General features: G+C 39.2%; 2 protein-coding genes across 2 annotated transcripts in view; one reads left to right on the top strand and one right to left on the bottom strand.

Moving 5' to 3' along the window:
• The first annotated feature begins 2,479 nt into the window (after positions 1–2,479).
• gosr2 (golgi SNAP receptor complex member 2) lies at positions 2,480–9,300 on the top strand. The gene is made up of 6 exons (XM_026262371.1): positions 2,480–2,678; positions 3,134–3,198; positions 5,295–5,403; positions 7,386–7,518; positions 7,631–7,771; positions 8,574–9,300. The coding sequence occupies exons 1-6, from the start codon at positions 2,650–2,652 to the stop codon at positions 8,733–8,735; spliced, it is 639 nt and encodes a 212-aa protein (XP_026118156.1). The 5' UTR covers positions 2,480–2,649; the 3' UTR covers positions 8,736–9,300.
• Positions 9,301–12,231: 2,931 nt separating this feature from the next.
• The window catches only part of LOC113097178 (G patch domain-containing protein 8-like), a 30,597-nt gene continuing 25,029 nt past the window's right edge, over positions 12,232–17,799 (bottom strand). The window contains 5 exon segments of the mRNA XM_026262385.1: positions 12,232–14,811; positions 14,814–16,137; positions 16,228–16,358; positions 16,504–16,647; positions 17,697–17,783. Coding sequence (XP_026118170.1) covers positions 12,232–14,811; positions 14,814–16,137; positions 16,228–16,358; positions 16,504–16,647; positions 17,697–17,783 — 4,266 coding nt within the window.

Here is a 17,799-nt window from a genome sequence, read left to right as displayed (position 1 = left end):
CTCTTTATAGCTCTCATGAATGTTACACAACGATCAACCTGCACATTGCAAATAGCCAAAACCTGGATATTTTAGGCAATATTGAAAATCCTGGCTGGGAAGTGTCCCGTATGACCGGCACATATGGTCACCCTAATCAAACTGTCACTCTGATATAAGCTGATTCTCTAACACATCCTGTTAATTTATTTATTTCCACCCTTCTTCTTCACCCTTCTTTTTCAAGTATGTCAATCGTATTGCCAGTGTGTAAATAAAAGTAATCTGTTTAAAGGGGTCATGACCTGAGAAATCTAAATTCCATTGATCTTTTGATATATAAGAGGCCACTGTGCTATAAAACATTCTGTATGTTTCAGAACTCAAACCCTTCTTGTTATATTGAAGCTATACCAAAACGACAGATTGTGGAATGTTCTACTCTATGATGTAAAAGTGTGGATAAGCAACGCCTCCGTAAAAGAAGATCAACACCTGCTTCTACATCGCTGCTTGTTTAGCTCTGCCCACTGATTCCTGCATGCTGTGTAAATTACGAGAGTGGAAAATACTGGTCTATGCAGAAACCAAGCGATAAACATTATCTGATGAACTTTACTTTTAATGAAATACCAGACTGCATCAGTAAGACTTGGTCCTTTGTTCCCTTCATTTTACAGCAGATTCGTTTACAAACAAGACAATTTGATATGCACTGTATTTATGAGTTCTTAGCCTAAATCACTGCAGCGTCCCTCTGTGAAGGATGTTAGCTGTCAAACACACACACACCTGTTAGCCAATCACAGCAGTGGTGGTTTACTTCTGAGTCTACAATCTGCCACGTCTATTCAAACAGAGCGTTCTGACAAGGAAGTCAAAACAAGACAGAAAATAGCTTATTACTTCTAAATTATGAAATAAATAAAAAATTATAATGTTATAAGTGGACCTCAGAGAACAGTAGGCCTACACAATAAAAAAAATAACAAAGGCAGTAAATGACCCCTTTAAAAACTTATAGGTTTAAGTACTTGAGTTTTTAAGAATGTCAGGTGGACATTTTCATAAAAACACCTTATTTAATTACAACATAGTTTATAAAAAAGGGTGTAAGCATGAATAAATCAGCTGTGCTATTTTTTATGAAACCACCATGTCTTATTATTTACACATACTTACATACACACAGACCAGTCTCTGGAGAATTCACTGATGACATTGTTGAGGTTTAACCACAGGGCAACAACAACAAAAAAGAACTCCAATCTTACTAAATCAATGTCACTTTCATCAACTCATTCTCTTCAAACTGTGACGAACAGGTCAACAAACAACCACCTCGTCTGTCTGTCTCCCTTTTTGGAAATTTTAATATGATTATTCTTGTGTCTGTGTCTCCGGGCATGGGAGGCACCAGATCAGACTGGTGTGTTCCGATACAAGGCTGAGGAAACCACCATAATTAGACAAAGCCGGGACGAGCGAAAGGAGTTGACAAAATCTTGCCCCAAGAAGTTTTGTCATTATGTTTTTCCTGTCACTGACGCTCCATCAAGGGATGAAAGTTGACACACCTTCCCCCAGGCCTCAAGCTGTAACCATACTATAAGAATAATGATATTTGCGTTCATAAAACTACAATTGCTTCTTGATTCATGTTTCACATAAATTATGAATGGGATTAAGGTTTACAATAATAGATGTCATTTAAAGGGCTTTATGGAACAGATTTCTGAATGTTGAGATCTTATGGGAAAAATAAACTCCTTAATTCACATTATTTAAGATTAAAGCTGGCTGCTAATTGCTGTTCACATTCTAATCTAAACATTCAGATCTTCCTTACAAAATGTTAATCTTATAATTCGTTTTTACACAGGAATAAAATGTAGTTGTTGTTTTAACATCTAGCTAGTTTTTAACAACGTTATTATTATTCTGTTATTAGTTAATATTGTGCTTCTTATAGTTAAAATTTTAGTTCATGTTTAATTTACAAATTAATCTGATGATGTAGCTGTAGCATATTAGTTTTAAGATTTTAGCATAAAGGCTTCTTGCCCCATGTGGCATTTAGTCTCATTGTGCCTTTATAGAGAACTGTAGAAGTAAAGTAAAATCTTTTTGTCAAAATTAATTCCCAGTCATAGATGTAGGACTATTCCTTATAGACTACATTAGGATTAATGACTATCACCCGTTTTTACTAATGTCACCACAAATAAATAGACCTAATATTGTAGGCTATTATTAATTACATTTTCGATTTATTTTTTCAAGACTATTCTTTATTCTAATAATAAGAAAGCCATTAGGACTCTGTTGCCTGTATATGCAAATCTTTACTCTGCCTCCTTGGTTGTGTGTTTTCTTTCATTTATAGCCTATTATTGTAGTTCTGAATGTGTTTAATTTTTGTCTTACTAACTAAAAAAGTTAATGTTGACTAGCATCCGCCACTGCTGGCGCTGTTCTGTCTTCCAGCGGTGTGTGTGTGTTTCTAGTCAGGCGGAGAGGGCGCCTAAAAGAGGTCCTTTTTCCTGTTGACGTGTATGCTTGTCAGCGATATGTGAAACTAAACGAAACGGAGGAAATAAAACATTGCATAACTTTCCTTTAAATACTTTTTACCTTGTTTTTAGTGGCGTCCTTAAACCGTCACTGAAGATGGAGACGCTTTACCATCAGACCAATAAGTGAGTTTGTTCACACTGCTGATCATTTAGCTTATCTTACCAGTAAACAGAGCTGTTTAATGCTCCGATATCAAAGTCTGACCGTTTCCATAAGTTCGGTGTATACCATATTACACATAAAAGGCTCTTTGAAATATGTTGTTTGGAAATAGAATATAAGCTGCTTTCGTCTGGCAGCATCTGATGATATTATAGATTCCTCTTTATACTTTCTGTTTATGAGTCTTAGTGATGAGTTTCGTTGATATTATGCTTTCATTGCGGTCTGTCAGCTGTTTTAATTAATTAAACGTGTGGTTATAGTGTAAGTAAGGTAAGGCACAGCTTGTATAATGCTATTATCTGTCTGACATCCACAGGGCCCTGATGTGTCTAAAATGTATTCTTTGAATAATGACTTCCAATGTGCATTTAATCCCCTCCCTTTTCTCACTTATCCATGTCTTTAACTTTAGACAAATCCAGGAGGTTCAGTCTCACATGGGAAGACTGGAGACAACAGACCGACAGTCAGTCCATTGTAAGTGTGTCTGTGTGTGTGTGTGTGTGTGTGTGTGTGTGTGTGAGAAGAATAAAGATCCTCAATCCCACAGAGACGAGAGGATTCAAATAGGACACATACTCCAAAACAAAATGAAAATTAGAGCTGGGCAGTGTGGTTTATGAATATGAGCATTATCCAAAAGCAGTTATTCCATATCAGTAGTCCCTGCTTGAGCTTGTCTGTTTCAGGCCCTTAATTGAGATTCAAGATTCAATGGACAGTGCAATTATTAAAGAATACAACACAGATGAATATATACATAAATATAGCTATGAAAGAATGAAATAAAAGTAAACAATAAAAATATAAGAAAAAAATATAAATGGGTATTTAATGAAGGGTCAATATTTTAGCACTACATTGATTGTGAAACATATGTTTTTGGTCTGCCCAATTTCTAATGACATGAGACAATATTGTTTATTTGGACAAACTTTGAGGGACTTATTTTGTAAGATGGACCCAGAAACACTTTCACAGTACATTTTAGAATATTTTATGGACTTATGTGTATATATAAAAAGTTGAATCATAAAAAAAATAAGTTTTTGTTGAATTTGGATCTGCCATTAAGTAGTCTGTGAAGCTCATATGTCAAGAAACTTAAATACAACCAACCATTTCTATTAACCTATAGTATTAATTAATGTAATTACAAGATTATCCTATTTCCAGCTGTTTGTTGATATTTAATTGCTATATACATTTACATCTTTATTATTTTGAAACTCATTAAAGCACTAAGAAAGTGCAGGACGTCACACCAGCATTTCTCAAAAGAATTGTTAACCTATTTGTAAACTGTAAAGTAGTATATAGAGACCATCTGAGTCCATGGTTTATCTGTTTAGGGCCTACAGTGCTTTTGGGAAACCCATCAGAGATCAGTTAGCAGCTGGCTTAGGCTTTATTTACACATGTATACTGACATCCACTACAAGTTGTCCACGACCTGTGATTTCAGGGATCATATCGCCAAAACCTGTAGACCCCTGATATTTTCCATTGGTGATTGGATAATCCAGTTATCAAACCACATATAAACTGGTTAGAGTATAAACTGGCGCCAGGCAGCGTCATCGTGGTGCCACTGAGCAGCTGATTGTTCTGGAGAGTTGGAGCTTATACAGAGAGCCAGGCTGGTGCCACGACAGGAAGGACAGGGAGGAGTGATGGGGTGGGGGCATAGAGACTCATGGAGTGCTGCGGTGTGTGAGAGTGTGTGTTTGAGCTGGTGTTGTGGCTCTTTGGTGAGTCTGAATAAGATAACCGTCTCCTACCAATACTGGTGACATCATAAGAGCTGTCATAGGCGGGAAGGATGCATAACGCATGCATAGGTTTGTCTGTGTGAGAGCAACTGTGAGATTGCATTGTCTCAGAGGGTGGGGGTCAGGGCAGACTGCATGTGTGATAAAACTTTCCCACCAGTCAGCGGATCTCTCCAAGGAAGCGCCACTCATTCCCAATCAGCGGATCTGCTTGTCAATGCTTGATTCTCTCTCTGCCTGATACTTTCTGCAGCTTAGTGCATGCATGTATTATAATTAAATAAATGTCTTCGTCTATTTCTCTTACTTTCACATTAAGATTACTTTTATGGCCATCTAACACTCATTTAATATTTAAAAGAGTTTAATAAGCTTTTGCATATCTATGTTTTTGTACTGTGTAATGCTGTGATGCCTAAATTCACTTGTAGCAATTAAAATATTACATATATAAGAAATTAATACTTTTATTCAGCAAGTATGCTTAAACTGATGAAAGCATGACTGATACGATGCAGAGCTGCTAGTCATCATAATATAATGATTTCTGAAGGATCATGTGACACTGGATCACATGAGTAAATTCGATTTTAAAATCTTTAAAAAAAAAAAATCATTTTAAAATGCTGTAATAAATGGCAATAGTAAAATGCAGCCTCGATGAGCATAAGAGATTGCTTTCAAAACCATGAATAAATCTTACAGACCCCACACTTGCGTTTCAGTTGAAGTATTTTGTTTTGTACTTGATATATGATTCTTATTTGTGTACTTGTTTCTGATTCTTGTGTCTTCCCGCAGTACTTGAAAATGAACTTCAAGCAAGAATTGACCAGATCTTTAATCAGCTGGAGCGACTGGAGATACTGGCCAGTAAAGAGCCACCAAACCGCCGGCAAAACGCCAAACTGTGAGTACAGCAGTAGAAATATCCACTAGTGCCTTATTGAATCATGCAAATGTCCAGTCCTTGTCTTGATCCGAGGTTGTTTTTTAGGAGGATAGGCAACTGAAGCAAAATATCCTTCCTGTCAGAAGATTAAATTGGGATCCAATTTGATCTGTAATCATTAACCAGAGTATGTGGAAGCTGTACTATAGTATTGGTGGATAGATGGCTACCTAAAAGTTGTAGGTTCAAAGATCAGGGGATTCATGAGCTTCAGCAGTCGGCTCTACCATCAAATGAGTTGCTCTGTCCTCGTAGTAAATACATAATGTAAGTTGTTTTGAATGAGAAAGCCTCTGCCAAATGAAGAATGATGTGACGTGATGTGAGGTGATGAAGGTGAGGAGTGTTTGTGTTGTATGCGCCCCGTGGCAGTGGGATCCAGTGAAAACATTCCGTCTGCAGTCACGTCATCAGCAACATTCCTGCCGTGTGTGGCAAAGCCTGGCTAAAGCACTGCACAAACACACCTGAGGCCAGCACACCTGTTACACTCACTCACTCACTCAAGAAGCAACGGATATCGTAAAGAACAGACGTCTTTATGACAGTGTGTGTGGATGATCTCTAACACACTATACAGAAGCTTTTCACACAAGTTTAACAATATGAATTCTAGTTCTAGTTTGTCATTTATTTCTGTTCCAACACCCTACATGGTTTTATGTATTTAGTGTTCAATACGGAGTTTGTCTGCTGGCCCAGTCATATTTAAAAAATATTTTATATAATTTTATACAAGAAATAGCAATATGATAGTTTTTTTAATTATATAAATAATAGTAATTTTTAAATAATAGCATGTGTATATATAATAACTGAAACTATTTTTAATAAAAAAAAAACAATTAGACTTTTAGCAATGCTATCATTATTAGAATTATTATAATGATTAATTGCATAATATATTTGGAATTGAGGCCAGTTTCTTTTTTTTTTTTTTTGCCTTAGATTGAAAATTTTTGGGTTCGACATCAAAAGATGACTATGGGCCTGTTTACACCTGGTCACTTCATGCGTCTTTTCTGATTGGACACCTATCTGATTGCGAAAAGATCAGGTGTAAAAGTGTAAATGGAAACGTTTTAACAAATCAGATATATGTCTGATCAACGAAAATGCATGAAATGACCGGGTGTGAACAGGCTCTATAAGACAAGAGATCAACGTTTTATTTCCAGATATCTAAATTTGGATCTGATACACAACTTAGAAGATTTTTGAACCCACCCATTGCTCATGTTAGCAAAAGTATTGGAACAGATTGACTTAAACAAGATTAAAGTGAATAAGATTTTAGTTGTAAATATTTAGTTGCAAATCCTTTGCTTGCAAGAACTGTATCAAGCCTGTGACCCCTAGCCATCACCAAATGCTTATATATATATATATATATATATATATATATATATATATATATAAAAAGATAATTGTGATTATGTGATCATAATTAAAATATTATATATGATAATTGTAACAATTAAAAAAAAAAACGTTTTATTGTTAATATTTTTTTTAGCAATGTGATATTTAAATAATTGTTAAAAAATAAATATTTAATAAAAGATTTACATTTTCCATTAATAAATGAATGCAAAAAAAAAAAATATATATATATATACATATATACATTTATTTATTTATTATAGTGTTTTTTATTTTTATTGATAAATAGTTTTATGATTTGCAATTATTTCAGGCTGTGGTTCTAATAACTGACCTGAAATGATTTTGCATTAGCCCAGAGCCTTTGTATTGTTGAGCCTTGAGTGGAGTAAATAAAATGCAAAAAGTTTTATTCCAACTTCATTTTTGGCTGTTGTTGCGTGTGAAACTTCCTTCTGTATAAACGAGCAGGTAGTCTACAACTGTTGCATCACCAAACAAGACCTGCGGGCTGCTGTGTGGTCTGAAAGACACTCACTGTGTTTTTCTTTTTACAGGCGTGTTGATCAGTTGAAGTATGATGTGCAGCATCTCCAGACCGCCCTGAGGAACTTCCAGCACCGCCGTTACGCTCGCGAGGCTCAGGAGAGAGAAAGAGAGGAGCTCTTGAGCCGAAGCTTCACAACAAACGTCAGTAGACCACACACACTCTTTCTCCATCACTCATCAGTCTATAAACGTATATCACACTACAAAGAACACATTTTGATTTCTGACAGTGCTGTGTGCTTTTTTTGTGTAGGATGCAGACACCTCCATCCCTATTGATGAAACCCTACAGTTTAATAGCAGTCTGCAAAACGCTCACAGAGGAATGGACGACCTGCTGGGCTCCGGCTCCAGCATCCTTAACGGCCTGAGAGACCAGAGGAGCACGCTTAAGGTGTGTGTGAGACGCACACAACACAGGGCGGATTCAACTCTAGACCAGGACGGGAAAGTTTTCCATTCTCTTATCAGGGTGTTTCTAAAAATGTCAAATACTGCTCCACTGATTGGTGATGGCTGATATAACACCGTTTAATGATAGCCAGGAATAATGAACACAATAATTAACTGAATCTGGTTTATTTTAACTGTAGGTGTTGGAGTGTGAAGTCAGCATTATTTTAGGTTGATTTAAATACTATTATAATAGTTATTAATATTTTGATTTAGGCTTCATTTGATATTTTAGTTTTTCTTATAGCATCTCTGATTTTGCTTTTGTCATTTATTAAATTATTTTACATCATTTATCTTCTTTTATTTCTGTTTTAATTTGAGTAATCTTAGTATCTCAACTTATTTTTTCAATTGATCGCCGAGGCAACATTTCACATTTTTTTTTCATCAAATGTTTGTTTTATTTCCACCGTTTGAGTTCAGGGAAACGTCAGTGTAGCTAACAGTGACGCCACTGGTTTGAGGTCATGCATGCACACACAGACACTGACCGTGTGTTTCCAGGGAGGAGCGTGTGCTCTTCCTGACGCTCCTCTGATTATCACAGAGCGTGAGAAGCCGTCTCTGTCTGCGCTTTTGGGGAAATGGGGATTGATGTGTACCTCAGATATTTTACTAAGTGAATGAAAGTTTATCTGTTGCTCACTGTTTTCAATGAGACAAAAATATTATTCGAAAACTGATTTTTTTTTTTTTTGGAATTCGAGATTTGTTAACTTTGTTTTTTTTGTTTTTTTTAGGGTACCCATAAAAAGATGCTGGATGTGGCAAACATGTTGGGTTTGTCGAACACGGTCATGCGTTTCATTGAGAAGCGAGCATCGCAGGACAAGTTCATCATGATGGCTGGAATGCTGGCTACTTGCTTTGTCATGTTCCTGGTGGTGAAATACCTGAGCTGAACTCTCCCAGCTTGAGCCGACCCTGCTGCTCGATGGCGTCAGTGCTTCATTCCGGTTTTCATGCCACATGCATCACATCTATGAAAAATGCACAGGTGTGCTGAAAGAAAATCACAGAACTGCCTCTTTGCAGGATGACTGCCACTCTTCAACATCACAAACCTGTTATGTCTCGAAGTCTTTCTTCTTTAAATGTGTTTTTAAAGACATTGAATCCTTTCAGAACTTTCCTCTCAGCTAATTCAGAAATAAGCAGCAAATTTGTCTTACTGCTCTTTATTTTAGAGTCTAGACTGAACTAAAACCTTTATTTCTCGTCTGTATTATTGAAGTATTAGAGCAAATAATTATTATAGACATTTAGATTTAAAATGCATAATGGTTAAAGAATCGGTCTGTTATCTTGCTCTTCATTGCCACCTTCTGGACAAAAAAAAAACTTAAATATTTGGTTACTCAGTGCTCAGTTTGTACTGTATTGTTTATAATGCTTCTAACCTGTAAATACAAATTTCTGTGCAATAAACTCAAGTAGCATCCAGCTGCCCTGAAATGTTAAACTCTACACTCGTTTCATATCATTAAAGTGTGAGTGTGTATGCCTGGATCTAGGCAGGAGCCACAGCCTCCAGCAAACAGGAAATGAGACGTCTTATTGGACATCTGCTGCATGGATCTTGACGCTGTATGCGCACATTCATACATGCTCAATACCCCAGCAGCATAATCCTCAACAATATCCTACTGCAAAAGTCAAACATTATTCTGTCTTGCCAGTCATGAATGAAGTGTTGACCAAGAGGATAAAATACTATTATTGAAAGTTAACAAAAAGAGTATCTCATGCACCTCTTTTTTCCCTGTAGTCAATGTAGCAAGACTTATTTATGCAGCTATAAAAACTTACTATTGACCAAACACTGATTTTAAGGTCTTAAAAACTCCCCTCATTAATCTGTACGGAGAGGTATTTGAAAGCTCTTGATACATAACATAGAATATTGTAAAAATGTTGCAATAACAAATTATCCTTAATAGCCAAGGCAACTGATTCCCCTCCAACAGTGCAATCTAGTGTTAACAGTCAAGACTGCTGTAAAATTGGGTGAAAAATTAACCAACCTTGCCAAAGCCTAAATATGACACTTAGACAAATACACATACAATAAAGATAACTATTACAAGTTCAAGTTTCTTTACATGGTTTAAAAGAATAGATTTCATTATAAAATAAGTGCTGGACGATCTCGTTCCACAGTTAAGTCATTTCTAAAAGGTGCTCTGTGTTGTTTTCAAACATTGTGTGTACAGAAATAGTTCAAGTTTGCCTGGTTCAACATTTGAAATGGTTTTTATTGTTAAAAATGTAAAAATCAGTACCTGCACACAAAGACTCGGTCAACACAACCTTCTTAGTGTGTCAGGATCAGGATACGCATAGGCTGCTTTTATTGTCATTTGACTGGCAAACCACACTATTTTTGTATGTTACTTTATCAGGTTCTTACTACGTCTACCAGAGCTTATTTTATTTGTCCAATGAAACCAAATTCTGGCACAGATGTCTCACAGATGGCATGTCCCTTTCTGATGGCTTGCAGCTGGGTTTGCACTTCCTGGGGTTCACCACTTCCTAAGCAGTGAGGGACAGGTCATGGTGGTTCGCAAAATAAATGGCCCGTCATTAAAGAGTGAAATTTGATTTGGTCTGTATTTCTATAGCTACCTGGTTTTATTGCAAATATCTTGTGGTGCTGATGTTCAAATGATGGCTTTTTTGGAATGTTAGTGCAAGTTAACCTGAAAGCCTAACAGAAGATCATGCAGCTGTACAATGCAACCATAAAGTGTGATTTGCTGCAGGAACATTTTCATACTAAGACAAATTTTATTATATATATATATATATATATATATATATATATATATATACACACACACACACACACACACATAAATGAATCACTCCTGAACACCAGTATTATAAGTCAAAGTTTTAATTTGCTGATGCATCAAGGAGGATAAAAAAAAAGAAGCTAAATGTCATTGCTGCCATCTACAGTACAATTCATGTCAACAAAAGTTTTGCCACATTCTGCGGTCCCTCCACGTTCCAAAGACACTCCTGACCTTAGTAGTACCAGCCCGGATCATGTTTACATAAGCTTTTCCACCCATTTTTCATTTCATTATTTTTATTAGCATTTTTAAACGGGTGTTACAAACCTTTATTTTACATAGTTTCACAACATTAACTTTATTTACATTTAATTAATTGTACAGAAAGAAAACATTTTCCAAAAAGACAACAAAAAAAAAAGAAAGAAAAATAATTTAAAATCAAATAGAAAATACCATTATTGCAGAATACTACAATCATACAGTTTGTTACAAGATGCAAAAACAGCATCTCAAAATGTACATTTGTCAGTGCAAGATTTCACAATTTCAATAACGGGGTAGGAACCTTTGCATCCCAAAGTGTAACCTGTTATGCAGTTTCGTTATAAAACTTTTGACATCATTGTGTATGATGTCTCTTCTATTCACGGTTTTCTGACATTTTATACAGATTTACAACCAACCAGCAAAAATAGCTTAACACAGTTGAGTGCTGAGTATGGCTTTTATTTGAATCATCTTGTTGATGTTTTGTGACACCCTTTGATCAGAGTATGGTACAACGGTTTCTGATCATTTCTGAGCTGAAAATGATTAAATATAACAATATTTCAGCAAATCAATCATCAGTTTATCACACCCTGCTTTTGAATAGCAGGCTGAAGTGTATCTTTGCATATTCATACAATGAGTTAATAAATTCTGCAACTTTCATGAATGCCTAGTACACAGAAAACAAGTCTCCAAAAATGACCCTCAACACCACCCATATCAATTGTAGCAAACCACGCTAAATGCTTACAACAAAGATCTTGATTATGGCTTCAGCCAGTGAGCATGTGGAGATATATATATATATATATATATATATATATATATATATATATATAATATATATATATATAAACAGACAATTTAACAAAAATTGATGACATACCATTGAAAACAAAACAATATGCCAGTGATTTCCTAGTTGTAAGATCCAAATCTTGTACTATTAACCAACTTTTGCAACTCGTATTCCTTGTGTGAATATATATATATATATATATATATATATATATATATATATATATATATATATATATATATACACATACACACAACACACACACACACACACATTGAATGCACCCATACACACGTCAACCTGCCAACCTGGCTTCTGGTTCAGGCCATTACAATCTAAAATGACAGCCAAGATCGTATTCTGTCCTCATTTTAAATGTACTCCTAAACAGCCCAGTTGAGGTCATCCTAAGGTAGCAGGGCACACAGAGGACAGTGTGTTGCCAGATCGTGCCAATCATTAGCTAGAACTTTTTAGCTATTCACACTGCTGGGCCAGGCCCTCTTTTTGAGAGAAGACTAATTTTCAGGAGCCATGGTTTGGAGGGTGCTGAAGGTCCTGCCCTGAGAAGATAGGGTGAAGTAGTGGGTGTAGCTGCAGGGCAGCTGCCGCCGCAGCAGTTGCTGGCCGAGGGGCGAAGAGAGTTGGGTAGAGAGCAGCATGTGGGATGTGGTGTAGAGCGAGAGGGGTGTGATGGAGTGCAGAGGCTGGTATAATATGTATAGGTTGGCCTGAAAGGAAGGCAGTGTGGTGGGCTGGAATCAAGCCGGTGTGTCCTAAAGAGTGACCCAGTGAATGACTCAAGGAATGGCCCAATGGTGACAAGGAGATAGGGGTCAGATGATGTTGAGGTATGTGGTGAACCTGGGCTAGCTGGGCATGGGCAGGATGGGGATGATGTGGGTTATGGGGATGGATGCCCATAGCAGCAGCGTGATGCTGCAGGATGGCATGCTGGACTGAAGTAAGAGAGGTAGCAGAAGCTGCAGAAACTGTGGGTTGTTGAATGTGGATAGGCTGCAGTGCAGCTTGTGGGGGCGGTGGTGCAGGGGCAAGGTTGGCAGCTGCTGCCAAGTTAGCTGCTGCAGCAGCAGCTGCAGCTGAAGGGAAGGTCTTCACCTGCTTGGCTAACAGTTGCTGTTGAATGTGCTGTTGAGCTGCTTGCTGCAACTTGCTGTATTTCTCCATTTCCTCTGGGGTAAAGGTGATTGGTTGACTTTCTAAAGGTGCAAGACCATCTTCTTCAGGTTCCATGCCCATTTCACCATCTTCCATGTTGGGAGGGTAACCAGGGTAGGCGTGCATAGTAGGCTGTGGACCCATTTCAGGCCCCATTAAATGTCCATCCAACATGGGATTGTTGGGGTCTTGTCCGGGTTCACCTTGGTATTGAGACATCATAATTGCTGGATCCTGCTCATATTGTGGTTGAGACTCATGAAGGGCTGGAGGGTCCAAGGTCGGATGTCTGGTCTCCTCGGTCACAGAAGCATTTGATACAGCCTCCTCCAACTGCTGCTTTTGTTGTTGTTGTTGCTGTTGTTGAACTGGTGGCTGAGGTGGAGGGGGAGGTGGGGGAAACTCACGAATGGGTTCCACCAGGATAACTTCATTACTATCTGAATTTTTCCCTTGCTCTGACTTTTCGCCCTCGATTGAACGTGTAAAAGGAAATAACGGTGGCTTCTTTCCTGCTTGAAGCTTGCCAAAAAGGGGCAACATACTTTTGTTTCCAATGGCAGGGGGGAGCTTGGGCCCGAAGTATCCCTGTGGAGGGTCCTTGATCTTGAGGCCAGTCTTGGTGCCAGTACCAGATTCATCCCCTCCTTTTTTAGACTGGATTTTCTCCAAGAGTTGTCGAGCTGTGAATGAATTTCGATGTTCTGCAGCCCCTCCTCCCTCCTTTGAGGAAGCTCCACCACCTCTTGTCCCTTGTGCCGATGAAGAGTTGCTATTTCGGGTTTGTGTGCGGGAAGATGACCTTGGAGACTGGGAGCGGTAGATTCGCGACCGGTTGAAATCCCGTCGCCGTGACGAGCTGTCAGATCGCCGGCTGTGACTGTGCCGTTGTGGAGAGCCCTTGGTGGAGCTAGATGAACGACTAGCAGAGCTACGACTGCGACTGTAGCTGCTATGTCTGTAAGAACGAGCGCTGCTACTCCTACTACTACGGCTGGAGCTGCGACTACTGCTCCGTTGGTGTCTCCGCCGATGATGCTTCCTGCGGCTGTGTGAGCGTGAACGTGAACGGGAGTCCTCCTCTGAAGAAGATGGGGTGTAACGTCGCCTGTGAGATCGCCCACTATCACGCCTTTCATAGTCTGAGTCAGAGGAAGGTCTTCTTGATCTGCGGCGACGTCCTTCATCACTGTAGTCACTGTAACTGTCTGAATAGCTATGGCTACGGCGACTGTAAGCACTGCTCCCTGCTGAGGAACGTTCAGAGCTACTGGAGTAGGATCGACTGCGTGACTTTTGACCTCTGTGGCGTCTATGGTTGTGGTCTCCTCGACGAGACGACCTACTATGTGAACGTCCTGATCGTCCAGAATCATCACTGCGGTGTCTTCGCTGCTCACGTGGTGGCGTGGAGCGACGGTGAGCTTGTCGAGAACGTTGAGAGGATGATCCACCATCCTCCTCGCTGTCACTACTTGGAGGTCGACCTCCACTTATGCTCTTTTGGGCTGAAGCAGAGCAGGAGGCAGCAGGTGTGTTGGTGTCTGGTTTAAGACGTTTGGTACCATTGTGTTCCTCTGCAGAGCTAGGCTTCCCTGCACTGCTTTCCTCAACTCTAGAGCACTGAGCAATTTTGTGGGAACGTTTCCTCTTTCCTCCTTCGTGGGATGTGCTTACTCCTGATGACTGAGCAGGGGCTACTACATCTTTGTCATCCTTTTCTTTCTCTATTTCCTTACCGTCACCTCCCTCTGCTTCAATTTCATCAGTGCTACGTGGTTTATTTTTGCTTTTCTTTCTTTTGTGTTTTTTCTTCTTTTTAGTTTTCTCCCCTGGAATCTCATTTTCTAACTCCCCCTCCACTCCTGCTTTTTCTTTACGTTTGGAACGCTTGCTTGACTTCTTGTGTTTCTTCTTCTTCTTTTTTTCTTAGACCCTGCAGACACATCTTCATTACTTTGTAATTTCTGCTTGCTGTTCTCACTCTCAGCATCCCCTTCTTTCAGGGATGATTGTTCTTTTTGAACTGTACTGGACCCAGCAATCGTTGTAGCAGTGCAGACCTCTCCACTATTTGCAGGAGTACTGTCTGTGTTTTCAGGCTTAGACCCCTCTCGTCCTTCAGTGCTAACTGGCTTGGCAGGTTTGAGGTTTTTGCTTGCCCAGTTTCCTTTGTTTCTTGACTGTTTGAAGTCAAAGTAAAGAGGATTACAACTGTAGGAGAGGGATGGCTGAGCCTTAGTAAACTCCAACAATTCAGAAGGCCACTGCAACGTGGTGCTTTCGTCCTTACTTAGCACAGGAAAGAAAGGGCCAGTTGGCATGCGGGGACCCGTGTCTGTAGGCTCAGACATAACTTGCTTGGTATCGGCTTGTTGGGATGAGATATCCGCCACTGCTGTATCACCTTGCCCTGCAGGTGTGGTACCAGATTCTTCCTCTGTCTTCACTGTAGCTGATGTGGGATTTGTGTTTTGTGACTGTGTAGGTTCATTCTCAGTGTGTTTTTCAGATGTGCAGCTGCTGATTTTGATATGTTTTTGCTCTCCGTCATTACCTGCTGCTGCCTTTTCATCTTTTGCTCCATCTTCCTCCTCCTCCTTGCTATCACATTGGTCTGAAGCCTTCATGAAAAGCAAAAACTGGAAATGCGGCTTGACCCGACAATGTGCAGGTGGTACATAATGATAATACTGTGGTTCCTGTCCGGAGTAACCTTCCTCCTTTTTCATCATCATCTTCAGTTTGTTTAAAGTCGAGGCCAGGGTACCTCCATCATCTGGTTGTGACTGCTCTTCCTCACCCCCACCACTTCCACCTTCTCCTTCTGCTCCTGCTACTTGAGGGATATCAGTGGTGAATTCCACACCTACATCCTCTCCTCCAGTCTTTTCTCCTCCCTCTTCCTGACCTTCTTCTCCTTCCACTGTCTCCTCACCATGGTCTGCAAACACAGCGGCAGCCGTCTCAAGTTTGACTGGGGCTTTCTTAGCAAAAGAGAAGGAGACACTCAATTTGGGAGCCTGTGAGCCTCCAGAAGGTATTGGAGAAGAACTAGCTTTGTTAAAACCAAAGCTGATGGCAGGGCCTGTTCTAGGGGAGCCTTGACCGCTAACGCTACAGATTCCCTTATCTTCATTAGCCTCTGTGTTGGTGTCCACTGTCATAGGCACTCCATCCATGGAGTCTTCCCCCTTTTCTCCATCTACTGCCACTGTGGTAGTTTTAAACATAGGGCCACTACCAGGGACACTGCAAAATAAAGAATGATAACTTGTGTTACAACTGGCAACACTTCCTTAAAAAAAAAAAACATTAGAATTTCTGCTCTATTTTACTTACAGGTCTTGCTGTTTCCTCTGTTCGGCCAGTTCAAGAAGCCGCCGCAACATCTTTTCCTGTTTTTTGCCATCCTTCCTGGAGCGAGAAGACACATTCCGGGCAAACTCTCTCTGCTTCAGCTCCTTCAATCTCTGTAGGATTAAACAGAGAGGAATATGAATTTGTTATGAGATGTAGGGTCTAATTGATAATAATAAAAGTCTGATTAATCTTTGAATGTGAAGAAAATTATTCAGTGTTATTAAGTAGAGTCACGCAGATGCAAATCTCTCACACCTGCTTGTGTGCATGATCGTAGGAGTTGATGTGATTGTCAAACTCCTGATGTTTCTGGTATTGCTTATCACACAGTTCACAGTAGAAATTGGCCCTCAGGTCCTCTAAAGCTTTAGCTATGGCTTTCTCTTTCTCCGCATAATCCTGCAAAACACAGAAAAACATATGAAATATTAATGGACTGAGGTTAAATGGGCTTGGAATATGGACTTACATAGGCAATTTTTGGCATTGAAAAATGTAAATAAACTTGAGTTATGTACTAAATACGTAAAATATTTTGTCAAAAGACATTAAGTTTTTAAGAACGTTTCAATCAAACACTACACTGCTTTAGAGAGAGACACACTTCTCTAAAGTTAAACACGATTATCCTCAATGACATTTTAGTATGTTTGTTTGTGGTTGAGCTGCAATAGAAAAAGGGAAGCTTTGTATCTGTCCAAGCAAATCAATGTGACAAAATCAATCTCAAACATTCATAGAATTTTAACTAGATACGACTCATGGCTACTTTATGACAAAAGAGGGAATCGGGGAGGACTGGAAGTAAAGAGAAATTTATGTCCACAGGTTTGACCATAAAATAATTAAAGGGGACATTTCGGTGCATGTCTCTTTAAATGATAATGAGCTCTGCTCACCCCACCCTCTCTTGTGTTTTTTGTGCATTTTGTGACATGTTACCATCAAAAACAAAACTAATGCATCCTCAGTGGCTCTGATGTCAGGAGAAAATGAAGAATCGTCACTGCAATTGCAGACTCGTAAGAGTATTCACACTGGAAGCATTTGTACAACGTCACAACAGCAGTGGCTCATGCCTGTGGTGAGAAACTGGCGTTGTGTTAACTTTTACATCTAGCTTCAAAACTCCTGCTTACGGCACATTGTTGTTTCTACAGCTGCTCGAGTGCAGAGAAAATGTGACAGTGACCACTGACCGAGGGCGGAGATATGCTAATACAATATAGTCCATCATCGGTTGTATGTGTGTCGTTGGGGGGGGGGGGGGGGTGATAAAAATTTTGGAAAAAAAAGGAGTGATTGATTTTTTTTATCATTGTAGGTTGGTTTTGTCCACACACTGCTAAGACACATTTATATACCAACACAAATAAATTTGGTTCAAATGTGCCATTTAACAATGACAGAAAAGTGCAATGAACAATGTTGCTGTCTTAGAATCTCACCTTGTATTTTTGACGCTGTTCCTCTGTGTCTTCTTTTTCCACTTCCAGCACCCGCCGCTTCTCTGTGGCATCTTCTGCATAATCCAAGCTGTGGGCACCCCAC

Source organism: Carassius auratus, unplaced genomic scaffold (assembly GCF_003368295.1).
Source record: "Carassius auratus strain Wakin unplaced genomic scaffold, ASM336829v1 scaf_tig00216128, whole genome shotgun sequence".
NCBI classification, from domain to species: domain Eukaryota; kingdom Metazoa; phylum Chordata; class Actinopteri; order Cypriniformes; family Cyprinidae; genus Carassius; species Carassius auratus.
The sequence above is the reverse complement of the archived record's forward strand: the minus strand, read 5'-3'. Positions and strand labels throughout refer to the sequence as shown.